A 12,718-nucleotide genomic window follows, 5' to 3' on the forward strand; every position below is an offset into this window, starting at 1 on the left:
CTCTGAAACTGCCCACTTTTAAAACAAACCAAAGGACACAGGAGAACGAAATGTGCTGAGGTTGCTTTTATTGCAAGAATTTGGTGAGCTCCACCCGGATGTCATTGGCACCGGCTCATCCCACAGCACCCACACACGAGAGCACCGTGAGGGCACTGGGGGCCCACGGGAGCCCTGGTCCCCCAGCCAGTCAATGTGACTGAATCCGCCGTCGAGGGCTGGCTCGGCTGCCCCCGAGTGGTCCCTCTGTGTCCTCGACTCCTTAGGCGGGCAAGGAGCGGGCCTCAACGCCCCTCCGTCTCACGCTTCCTGGCTCTGTGCCCTGCAACCCTGTAGCTCTGCCCTCAGAGGGTATCACCTGCACCCCGCCACTCAGAAAGGGGGCATCTCCAGTCGTGAGCATCTTCTCTGTCCGTGAGGCTCCAGATGGCCCCCGTCTCGAGCCCCTGCCTGAGCAGGGAGTGGCCACACGCTGGGCCAGAGTCAAAGTCACTGTTGTCTACGAGCCTGGGAGCCAGGCCCCAGTGGGGAGGCTAGGAGGCTGCTTCAGCTGCTGTCGGCTGGATCAGCATTGTGGTGGCCTGCAGCGGGTAGTAGCGGCCCCTCCAGGTCTTCCAGAAGATGCCCTTCTTACGCTGCTGCCGCTGGTGTGGGATGGAACGGAAGTACTGTCCATTAAGGTTGGAATGGCCACAGGTGCCAAACCACCAGCCACCTGCCGGGGTCAGAGGAAAAGGAACTGGTCAGGCTGGGGTCCCTGTGCCTCCACGGAGGCTGGGACCGAGAGGCGGCTGGGTGTTGGACTGCACAAACTTTTTATTATTTTTTTTAATCTGTATTTTTGAGAGAGAGAGACAGAGTGTGAGCAGGGGAGGGGCAGAGAGAGAGGGAGACACAGAATCTGAAACAGGCTCCAGGCCCTGAGCTGTCAGCACAGAGCCCGATGCGGGGCTCAAGCTCCCGAACCGTGAGATCATGACCTGAGCTGAAGTCGGACACTCAACCGACTGAACCACCCAGGAGCCCCGGACTTTATAAACTTCAGAGGGGAAGACTTTTCTAGTGATGGTCACACAACGTCCTGAGGGACCCCAGGTTGTGACAAAGGAGTTTCAGGGGCTCTGGACCCCTTCCCAGTAACTACAGCTTTTGTGTCTGTGACTGTGACGAGTTACTGTTCTGTACCTGACACGTGGGAAACGTTTATTAAAGACTTTCTGGGGTGCCTGGGTGGCTCAGTCAGTTAGTGTCTGACTCTTGATTTCAGCTCAGGTCATGATCTCAGGGTTCGTGAGTTTGGGCCCCACATCTACACTGACAGTGTGGAGACTGCTTGGGATTCTCAGTCTCCCTTTCTGTCTCTGCTCCTCCCCTGCACATTCTCTCTCTCTCTCTCAAAATTAAACAACTATTTAAAAAAAAGACTTTCTATGATCATCGTCCATTTCTTCAACTTATATTTGATCAAACCATATAAAATTACTAGTATTCCATCATTTTTTGACCCACCAAAAAAGCAATGTCATATGTTTCACTTTATAGAGCCTGGGTTCTGCCTCCAATTTCATTACAACAGGGTCGGGGGGCCTGGGTGGTCAATCAGTTAAGCACCTGACTCTTGACTTCAGCTCAGGTCGTGATCTCATGGTTCATGAGTTCCAGCCCTGGGCCAGGCTCTGAGCTGACAGCAAGGAGCCTGCTTGGTATTCTCTCTCCATCTCTCTCTGCCCCTCCCCCACTTGCTCTCTCTCTCTCGCTCTCAAAATAAACTAAAAAACAAAAACAAAAGCCAACACAGGGTTTATCTTGGTGGCTGGGCCACGTGCCGGCCACTATCCCACAAATGTCATCTCAAGGTAATCCTATGGAGTGGGCATTGTGGTCATACCCAGTTTAAAGATGGGGAAACCGAAGGTGAGACAGGGTAATAAGTCAGTTGCCCAAAGACACACAGGAAGTTAGGAGAAAGGGGGGCAGAGAATGGACGGCATTTGGCACTGAAGGCAGGACAGGGAAACACAGAGGCAGAGAGAGGAGGTCTCGACCTCGTGGTGCAAGGCAGGACAGGGAGGCACAGAGCTTGCTCACCGGAGAGGCTCTTGGCACAGTTCTTGTCCCCACGGAGGTCGTGGTCTTGATCCCAAGTGGAGAAGGGCAGGGAGAGGCCATCGGGTGCCACGGTGGTAGCACCCAGTTCACTGGCCACGGGAGCTGTGAGCTGCAGGCTGTAGGCTGTGTCCTCACCACCCAGATAGACGGGGAACTGCAAAGACTCAGCATTGCCCTCCCAGTCCTGCAACAGCACAGCCAGGCGGCTGCCGCGGTCCCCCGTGATGCGGTGAACCTTCTCCAGGCCCAGCCAGAACTCACCTACAGGGGAGAGAGGGGCCCATCGGTGAGTCAGACCCACCTCCTCGCCCCCTCCTCCCCTCTCTGCCTCCGGCCCCCCCCGGCTGGAAACACCCACCTTGGGGGTCTCCGAAGCCAGCCTTGTAAGCTTCCCAGGGCTGGTTAAAGTCCACGGAGCCATCCTGGCGCCTCTGAATTACAGTCCAGCCTCCATCTGCCCAGAGAGGTGCAATGCCATCAGGAGGCCGCTTTTTGCAGGGGCCCCCGACTTCCCATCTGGCTCTCAAACCCTAAACTGCCTCCAAACCCAGAGAGGGCCAAGGTCTTCTCATTCACCCCAGCAGGACTAGAGGAAGGTGGTTAAAGGTGGGCTGGCCAATGTGCAAGGGGCTCAGCCTAGACATTGTCCCAAGGCCCCAGGAGGGAGGAGTGGGGGGGGAGGGAGCGTTAGAAATCTAGGAAGTTTCTCTAGGTCCACTGAACCTGGCTCAACCCTGGGTGGTGGCGGGGAGCTGCATTTGATTGGAACGGCAATAGGGCCCATGACAGGATGCAGGGCACCCCAGCGGGCCAGCGCATCCTACCTGAGGTCATCTTGCAGTTAACCAGGAAGGGTGGGGACCCCTGGGGCTGGATCTGGAACAGTCCACTTTGCCGCTCTCCCTCTTCATACAGCTCTTGGCAGTCCCTGGGCAGCCCTGAAGGGCAGGCAAAGAGAGGGGCGGGGAGACTGAAGCAGGAGGGGCCTCAGGAAACAGGCATGTTAGGGGCTGGGCAGTGGGTGACAGGGGACATGAGGGGGTAATCCTGGGTTCACAGCATCCCCTGTCCTGGATGGCCCCTGAGCCACCCACCATCCTTCCTCCTCCCACACTGCGTTCTCACCTCAGGCCACACAGCCAGCCTTGTATCACACACCCTCCTGCCACAGGGACTTTGCACACGCCCGTCTCTATGCCTGCACATGCCAGTCACATGCCAGAGAGATCTTCCCTCAGGACTTTCTTGCCTCATTCTAAAGATCCCAGCTTCTAGAAGGGATGCCTTCCCTGACCCCCAGACCAGGCCAGGCTCCCAAAAGAAGCATCGGGGACTTCCTGCCCACAACACTGGAGTCATCCAGTGGTCTCCCCGCCACTGAATGAGGATTCCATGGGGCCAGGGACAGAGTGGCTCTTTGCCCACAGTCTGGCACCAGTGCCCAGGTTAATCCTGGCCCACAGTAGGTGTTTAATAAAGACTGGAGGCATGAGTGATTGAGAAGCCGGGCCAGGGTGGAGAAGATAGGAGTGGGGCTGAGCAGAAGCGCTCTCTGTTGTGGGGGGGGGGGGGGGGGGCGGCGCTCTGCATGAGGCTTGCAAGGCCAGGGGCCCCACCTGGGATCCCACGTAAAGGGGAAGGCAAGACTAAGGAACCTAGGAGGAAGACAAGGGAGGGAAAGAGGGAGGGATGGCTGGGCTGTGCCCAAAGGCTGTGAAGTCCCCGCCCCCAGTCGAGCCTGGAAAGTAGGGAAAAGGTCGCGCGGGGGAGGGGAAGTCCGCGCTGAAGGGTGGGGGTAAGGGGGATGGGGGCGGGCCCAGGGTGACTGGAGACATTTTCCGGCCCCTGGAGCAGCTCGCCTTTCCCCTACTTTCCTCCCTTCCAATCGGGGGACGGCACCCGGCCAAACCACGAATGTGGCTTCCATTAGAAGGAGCTGTTTGTCTCTCCAGCTCTGAACCTTCCCCTACTTGGCAGGGCTGAGCCCCAGGTCTGGGAGTCCCCAAACCCACGCATCCCCCACCGTCACCTCCCCCAGCCCAGACCCACGCCTGCTGGCAAGCTCCAAAGCCCCTCAAGGCGCAGGGGCAGGGAGGGGGGTTGGGACGGTGTATGGACCCTTACAGGCCCGGTGAGGGAAGGAGGAAGAGTGGGGGAGGGCAGGGGGAGGGGCAGCCTTCAAGACTAGGGAGCCCGCAGCCAGACCCAGGGTGTGAAGGGGGAATCCGAACTTTTACCCAGTTGGCTGCACACAGCCCCGGATGCCAGGCGGGGTGATGGGGTAGGAGGACTACAGGGAAGCCAGCCGGGTCTGGAGCCCCGAACTAAGGGTGGGGACAGAGACACCAGGAGCTGTGAGCCTGTGTCAGACACACGGAGACATGCTGGGAGGGGGGGGGGGGGGACGGGCAGGACGTCCGGGGCGATCTGGGATGCACAATGAAGGACCCAGAGCTTGTGCTGATGGCAAAGGCTCATTCTCTGCAGGAATCAGGGTGATCAGGGACTTCGGGGACCAAGAGGGGAGTGAGGCACCAGGTGTGGGGGGCAGGAGCCCTGGATTTGTTAGAGATGCAAAAGCGAGTGGTGTGTCTGGCCAGGGAGATGGGGGTTACCTGCCTCCTAGAGCTACGCTCCAAGATACCATTGTGGGGGGGAGCCCCAGCTCAGAATCCCCCTCCCAGGAAGCCATCGCTCTTCACCGTCAGAACTCCAGGCTCCATAGCTGGCACCCTCCTGTCCACCAGTGTGCCCTCAGAGAAGGTTCCAACCTTCAGGAAGGCGTCTCTGACCTGCACCGCCCCCCTCCCCACACCCCTGCAGCTCAAGTCCCTCCTGGACCCTCTTAAAGACCCCAAGCCCTGCTCCAGTTAGTGGCCAGCAGGGCTCCGGGGAGAGCCACTGGCTTGCCAGGAAGAAGGGTGGGGTGGCCTACCTGGTCAGGGTCAGGGATGATGAGATGGGATGTGCCCATCAGCCCTTTACCAGAGACTAGTGAGCCCACAGGAACCCAGGGCCAGGTGGACAGGACAAGGAGGGGGACAGGAGTGGTGTGTGTGTGTGTGTGTGTGTGTGTGTGTGTGTGTGTGGTGGTGGTTGGGGGGAAGGAATTGCCAGAGGACAGCAGAGGGCTGGACACTCACTGTGCGGGCGGCTGATATTGTGAGCAGGGCCAACGAGCTGTGCCATTTTGGGTAGCCTCTTCTTCCTGCCAGGCTTGGCCGTCCTGTGGCCCAGGTGCATGGGGGCCAGGAGGCTCACCTGGACAGGACAGGACAGGAGGAGGATGTCAGGTCCGGCTGGCTCCGGCCCCTCAACTTGCCTGGCTATAGGTCCACGCCCCCTACAGGACGAGCTTCGGCCTCCCTCCCAACCCCGGGGCAAAAGCATCAGGCACCTGGCTCTGCAGACTCTGGATTTTCAGGTGCTGCTTCTCCAGGTGCCGCTGCTGCTGGGCCACCTTGTGGAAGAGTTGCTCAATCCTGCCGTTCTGGGTCTTGAGCTGAGTCTGGGGGAGCGTGCGCACAGCACCGCGGTGAGGACCCGGCCTTCTGCGGCCAGCCTCTCCATTCATCGTCACTCGTCTGGCCTTCCAGCTCTCCCTCCCGAGAGACCGGGGCAGGGGAGCCTAGGGAGTCCCGGATGCGTCCCCCTCCCGCCCACACTGTCCGAGACCCGCAGGAGGGCAGAGGGAGCCCACGTACCTGCAGGCTGCCGAGGGTCTCGGGGGCGGCCTCGCCACTGGGGCCCACACTCTCGGGCGCGCGCGGGGGCGCGACGGACGCCCCGGACTCCTTGCAGGCCGCCCCGCACGCGCGCAGACGCCGCTCCAGCGCGCCCAGCCGCCCCTGGGTGCGCTCCACGTGCTCGCGCAGCCCGTGGCCCAGCTGCAGGAGCCCGTGCGCCAGCACGTTCACCTCGTCCCAGGACGCGAAGCGCGGCGGCTCGGGAGGCTCGGCGGGCGCCGCGCGGCCCTGCGCGCTCAGCAGCCCGGCGGTGGCGGCGCACAGCACCAAGGCTGCCGAGGCCGTCGGCGCACAGCGCATCCTTCCGGGTGGCCTGGGCGCGGGAGCGCAAGGCGGAGGCGCGGGCTGGAGAGTCGAGGGCTGGCGACGCGGGCGTCCTGGCGGAGACTCACTGGCGTTCAGAAGCCGCAAGGAAGGCTCCGATCACAGCCGCCAGCCTTTGGGGCTTGGCTAGTCCCCGCGACGCCCCCTTTTTATAAGCCCGCGGAGAGAGGGAAAGGGGAGCCTTGGAGGCGGGGCGCAGGGAGTGCCGGGGGCGGGGCGTGCGGCCGGGGGTAGGGTTCTGGGAGCCAGCGGCCGGGGAGTTGGGGAGGGGGGGGCGCCCTCGGGGTGCAAAACTCTGGCTCCTCCAGCAGGCCCTGGAGCGTCTCCTCTGCAGACCTTGGAAGACGTGACCCTCACGGGGGCCCCCTTCCAAACACCGGAATCCCAAACCCTCCACGCTGCACCCGCCGCGCTCAGCGGTACCCATGACCCCCCACCCCCCTCCCCAAGTCAAAAGCTGGAGAGAGAGACGAATAAGAAAGGGCCCCGGTGCGCTGAGTCCAGTCAGGCCGGGCATGCCCGGGACACCTGAAACATCCCCGCCCCCGGAGACTTCTCGGAGAGCAGCTCGCGACCAGGCTGCACGACCAGGGAGACGACTCTGGGCTCCCACGCTCCTTCCCGCTCAAGGATTCGTCACTGCAGATGTGTTTGTCGGATCCCCTGACGTCCCTCATCCCGCTTCCCACAACTGACTGCCCCTTCGGGGTGGCTCCCGGTCTATCTTGTTCAGACTCCAGCTCAGGGCTCACTCCCCCGCTTGCCCCCCACTCCCACCCAGGGTCTGCAGTGTGTGAGCCTTTTCCTGTATCAAAGCCAAAAACCTCAGAACAGGAAGAGGTGATACACGGAGAGAAGGGCTCCTAACTCCTCATTCATTTATTCACTCATTCACTCATTCAACAAACAGTCCCTCTGTTCTGGAAGAGAGAGCCCGACACTCTGAGCCTGGGGTAGGGGCAAACTTGGAACAAAGGAAGAACTAAGGCTGTGGGGCCCACCGTGTTCATTCCAAGAGGCTAAGCATTCGCTTAACAAACGTTGACTAAATTCCTCCCCTCCCTCCTGTCCTACTCCACTATACTCTGTCGGGAAATTGAGGCTGGCAAAGAAAAACTTGCCTGCCAGGAAGAACCCCCAGGCAGGATGGCTTGGCACACGGGCGGGCGAGAAGAACAGAGTTGACTCAGCAGGGCTCAGAGCCAGCTCAGTCTCTGGAATCCGAAACTGCATGCCCCGGGGCTGACGTGCGGGTCACCACTCATACACTTGGCCCCGGCCGGGCTGGATGCCAGGACGGCCGATCCCGGCAGCAGTGACAGGCAGATGGGAAGGGCGGCAAGGAAAACCTCTGCATGGAGTAGGTCCAGACAGCCACCATCTGCCCTGGCAGCCCGCCTGTCCACCCCCGACACCCTGGCCTCTCTCTGAGGCGGTGACATAACTCTCAGGGTGTGCTCTTTTCTTTCGTGGCTTCTTGCCCTGAAAGAAATGATCAGTTACCTTCTCAACCTGACGGCCTTTTCTCTCCACTCACTTTTCAGGGACTTCTTCCTTTGTGCCATGTTTCACGGGGCACAGAACCCTCCAGAAGCTTTCAGAGGCACCTGATGTGAACATGGCCCAGAAGAAATTTTCCAGGGACCCGGAGCTGCCTCTGGATTGCATTCTAAAAACTGTTCTAGGCTGCCTGGGTGGCTCAGTCGGTTGAGTGACCGACTTCTGCTCAGGTCATGATCTCACGATTTGTGGGTTCGAGCCCCGCGTCGGACTCTGTGCTGACAGCTCAGAGCCTGGAGCCTGCTTCGGATTCTGTGTCTCTGTCTTTCTCTTCCCCTCTCCCCCTCCCCCCCCCGTCTCTCAAAAATAAATAAATATATTTAAATTTTTTTAAAAATAATAAATAAAAACTGTTCTGTGGAACATACTCTCTGACCCAGCAGTGACACTGTTGCTCTGATCAGTTGTTTCTTTTTTTAAGCTTACTTATTTATTTTGAGAGAGAGAGAGCATTCTAAGCAGGTTCTGAGGTATCTGCAAAGAGCCTGACATGAGGGTCGATCCCACAAACCGTGAGATCATGACCTGAGCTGAGATCACCCAGACACCCTGATCAATTGTTTCTTGAGTACCTACTGTGACGGCTGCTGTACTGGGACCATAATGGTGAGTAAGACAGTCCTGTCCACCAGGTTGGCTACTTTGGTCAAAGCAAATAGCATTAGAAAGGTGACCTACGAAACAAAAGAAAAAAAGAAAGGTGACATAGGGCCTGGAATCTCTCACCAAACCTGGGAAGCAGTGAAATGGACTTTTTTTTTTTTTTTTTTTTTTTGCTTGTCTGTGGGCAGTTGAATCTCCCGACCTTTGGGAGATTTCAATCTGGCACCGTACGTGCTCTCATGAAGAGTGTCTTTAAGGGGCATTTGGGTGGCTCAGTTGGTTAAGCCTCCGACTCTTTAAAAAAATTTTTTTTTACATTTATTTATTTTTGAGAGACAGAGTGAGACAGAGCACAAGCAGGGGAGGAGCAGAGAGAGAAGGAGGCACAGAATGTGAAGCAGGCTCCAGGCTCTGAGCCGCCAGCACAGAGCCCGACGCGGGGCTCGAACCCACAAACCGGGAGATCATGACCTGAGCTGAGTGAGGTTGGACACTTAACGCACTGAGCCATCGAGGTGCCCCCTGGCTCAGGTCTTGAACTCAGGGTTGTGAGCTGGGGCCCACACTGGGCGTGGAGGCTGCTTGAAAGAACAAAAAAAAAAAAAAGGAAGAAAAAGAAGTGTCTTTCCATCTGTGTCTCTACAACCTGAGTTAGTAGGGGCCCCTCAGTCCCTCTTCGCTAATCCCCGAGCATTGGGTCTCCTGGTGGGTGAGTCGGGAAGGGTTGATCTGTTAGCAGACAGGCTGCTTAGGATAGAAATAGCAAACACCTACCATGTCCTTCATTTATGCCGAGTATTATGCTTTGTCCTAAAGTGATTATATGTTCGCTTAATCCTAATAGCAACGCCAAATGAGTTGGGAACTCTTATTCCACTTTATGGATGAGGACTAGATAAAAGAGAGATTAAGTGCTTGTTCAAATTCTCCAATTATCCAGACAGAGCTAGGATTTGAAGCCGGGCTAGCCGACTCCCAACTGTGCTCTTGGCAGCAAGGACACTCTGCCTTTGTCCCTAGTAGCCCAGTGATCCTTGCCTCCTGATGTCCATGCTTTTCTATGCTTCCCCCCTCTGGTGTAGGCGATAGGATATTATTGAGACGATGGTGTGTGCGACTTCCTAGGTTAGATCATAAAGAACACGTGGCTTCTGTCTTGTTCTTTATTTTAAAAAATTTTTTTTAACATTTATTCATTTTCTTGAGAGACACAGATCACTAGTAGGAGGAGGGTCAGAGAGAGAGTGGGAGACACAGAATCTGAAGCAGGCTCCGGGCTCCGAGCTGTCAGCACAGAGCCCCGCGACGTGAACTCATGAACCGTGAGATTGTGACCTGAGCTGAAGTCGGCCGCTTAATCGACCGAGCCACCCAGGTGCCCCTCTTTTTTTTTTTTTTTTCGTAAATTTTTAAATTTTGAAATCATTTCAACTTACAGAAATGTTGCAAGAAGACGTCATGGACGTCCTGTATACTCTTCATAGAGATTCACCAATTGTCAACTTGTTCTACTAAGTTTATTGTTCTATCTATAAATTCCATGTACATATAGATATAGATATGTAACATACACACTATGTGTGTGTATATATATGTATACATATATATACATATGTACATATATACATGTATATACATATACATATATATGTATATATATGTATATATATGTATGTATATACATATATATACACACACAAATATTTTGAGAGATGCATATAACAAACCTTTATGGAGACATATAATATACACGTTTATCTGTAGAGAGCTACATATGTATATATATAACATAAACAGAGACATATATAATGCACATATATAATACACATATATGTAGGGATGTATTCCTATACACAGATATATGTATAACACAAACTCCACATGTATATGGAGAGAGTCACCTGCACCACAACACTGTTTGCAACGTTAGGAAATGTGACCTTGACACATTGCCGTTATCTAATCTATAGTCCATATTCCACCATATCCTTTACAGCTGTGTTTTCCACCGGGATCCCATCCAGGATCATGCACAGCATTTTATTTCTGTCCCTTTAGCTCCCCTTAACCTGGAACGGCTCCAGGGTCCTTCTCTGTCCTTCACAACATCGACATTTTTGAAGTGTACACACCAGTTATTTATAGACTATCCCTCACTTGCATTTGTCTGATGTTTCCTCCCGATTAGACTTTTTTTTTTGACAGCAATATTTTGTCCTTCTCTGTGCCTAGCAGGAGGCCCGTGATGTCTGTCTGCCCCTTATTGGCACTGTTAATTGTGATTTTTAAAAATTTGTTTATTTTTGGAGTGCCTGGGTGGCTCAGTTGGCTAAGCGTCCAACTTCGGCTCAAGTCATGATCTCGCGGTCCGTGAGTTCGAGCCCCGCGTCAGGCCCTGTGCTGACAGCTTGAGGCCTGGAGCCTGCTTCAGATTCTGCGTCTCCCTCTCTCTCTGCCCCTCCTCTGCTCGTGCTCTGTCTCTCTCAAAAATAAATAAACATTACAAAATTTTTTAAAAATTTTGTTTATGTTTAAATGTTTATTTATTTATATTTATTTTTTTTACAGTTTATTTATTTATTTATTTGAGAGAGTCAGAGAAAGCACAAGCAGGGGGAGCAAGCAGAGAGAAGGGGAGAGAGAATCCCAAGCAGGGCCCAAACTCAGGAATCCTGAGATCATGACCTGAACCCAAATCAAGAGTCGGCCACTCAACTGACTGAGCCTCCCAGGGGCCCCTAAATGTTAATTTGTTTTTGAGAGAAAGAGAGGCAGAGCGTGAGCGGGGAAGGGGCAGAGACAGAAAGGGGGACAGAGGAACTGAAGCAGGCTCTGTGCCGACAGCATAGAGTCCAATGTGAGGCTCGAACTCACGAACCATGAGATCATGACCTGAGCCGACGTTGGGCACTCAACCTGCTGAGCCACCCAGCTGCCTCCCAGGTTTGTTTTTTTATTGAGGTATAATTGACGGATAACCTTATCTTAGTTTCAGGTGTGCAACATCATGATTCCATATTTGTATCTATTGTGAAATGGTCACCACTGTAAACTGATTGCCATCCGTCACTCTACATAGTTCTAAAACTTTTTTGCTCTGGCGATGAGAACTTTTATTTTTTTATTTATTTATTTTTTTAATTTTTTTAATGTTTATTTATTTTTGAGACAGAGACAGAGTGCAAGCGGGGGAGGGGCAGAGAGAGAGGGAGACACAGAATCTGAAACAGGCTCCAGGCTCTGAGCTGTCAGCACAGAGCCCGATGCGGGGCTCGAACCCATGGACCGAGAGATCATGACCTGAGCCAAAGTCGGACGCTCAACCGACTGAGCCACCCAGGCGCCCCGATGAAAACTTTTAAGATCTACTCTCTTAGCAGCTTTCAAATATGCACTACAGTATTATTAACTATAGTCACCTTGCAGTACCTTATATCCCCAGGATTTATTTATTTTATAACTAATTTATTCTAAAACTGAAAGTTTCCTCTAATTGTGATTATTTTAAACACTTAATTTTTCTAACTTTACTTATTTATTTTGAGAGAGAGAGAGAGAGTACACGCGTGGGCAGAGAGAGAGAGAGGGAGAGAGAGAATCCAAGCAGGCTCTGCACCATCAGCACAGAGCCCGACATGGGATTCAAACTCATAAACTGTGAGATCATGACCTGAGCCAAAATCGAGAGTCAGATGCTTAACCCACTGAGCCACCCAGGAACCACTTAACCATTTAATTTTAATACTGGATGGTCAGTCATGGGGGAAGCATGAGAACCTAGGAGAGCCCAGAAAAGGGAGCAGTCCCATCGGGCAAGGCTTCCTGGGGCAGAGGCCCGGAAGCTGACGATAGTAAGATCAACCCGATGGGAGACGGTAAGGAATGAATGACCCAGATCGGAGGAAGAGTGTGAAAAATGCACTATAGCCTGGGACACGTGCCCAATCCGTCCCAGATGAGCCCAGAGGGACACGGGAGCTATGTATGCGGACCCCCCCAAGGGAGGTTGCTGGCCTGTGTCCGGGAAATGACCCCCACCACCTCTAGCCCCTGTTCATGCCTTTTCCTGCCAGCCTCTAGTCATATCCAGGTCACCAGGAAAGGTCAGCCAGAGGGCAGCAGGCTCAGAGGCTCAGGGAAAAAAGGATGAGTCAGATTGTGGGCTGGGTCCCCAGAAAGGGCTGGGACAGATTGCACCCTGCCTCACAGTCCTAGCCTGGGAGCTTGTGTGCACATGAACCTGGGCAGCCTTTACATCGAGGGCCAACAACTTTGAACTCCCTAAAGAAGAAATAATAACCATAGCAGTGCATGTTTATTTAAAGATTTCATTTTCTGGGCGCCTGGGTGGCTCAGTCGGTTAAGCATCCAGTCCG

At 54.4% G+C, this 12,718-nt stretch overlaps 1 protein-coding gene across 1 annotated transcript; it reads right to left on the reverse strand.

Moving 5' to 3' along the window:
- Positions 1-51: 51 nt before the first annotated feature.
- On the reverse strand, positions 52-6,331 carry ANGPTL4 (angiopoietin like 4). The gene is made up of 7 exons (XM_003981783.6): positions 5,814-6,331; positions 5,507-5,617; positions 5,253-5,370; positions 2,934-3,047; positions 2,468-2,563; positions 2,089-2,370; positions 52-715 (listed from the first exon to the last, which is right to left on the reverse strand). Exons 1-7 carry the CDS (start codon positions 6,153-6,155, stop codon positions 534-536), a joined length of 1,245 nt encoding a protein of 414 aa, XP_003981832.4. The 5' UTR covers positions 6,156-6,331; the 3' UTR covers positions 52-533.
- Positions 6,332-12,718: the final 6,387 nt, after the last annotated feature.

The sequence above is a fragment of the Felis catus genome, chromosome A2 (genome assembly GCF_018350175.1).
Source record: "Felis catus isolate Fca126 chromosome A2, F.catus_Fca126_mat1.0, whole genome shotgun sequence".
Lineage (NCBI taxonomy): Eukaryota > Metazoa > Chordata > Mammalia > Carnivora > Felidae > Felis > Felis catus.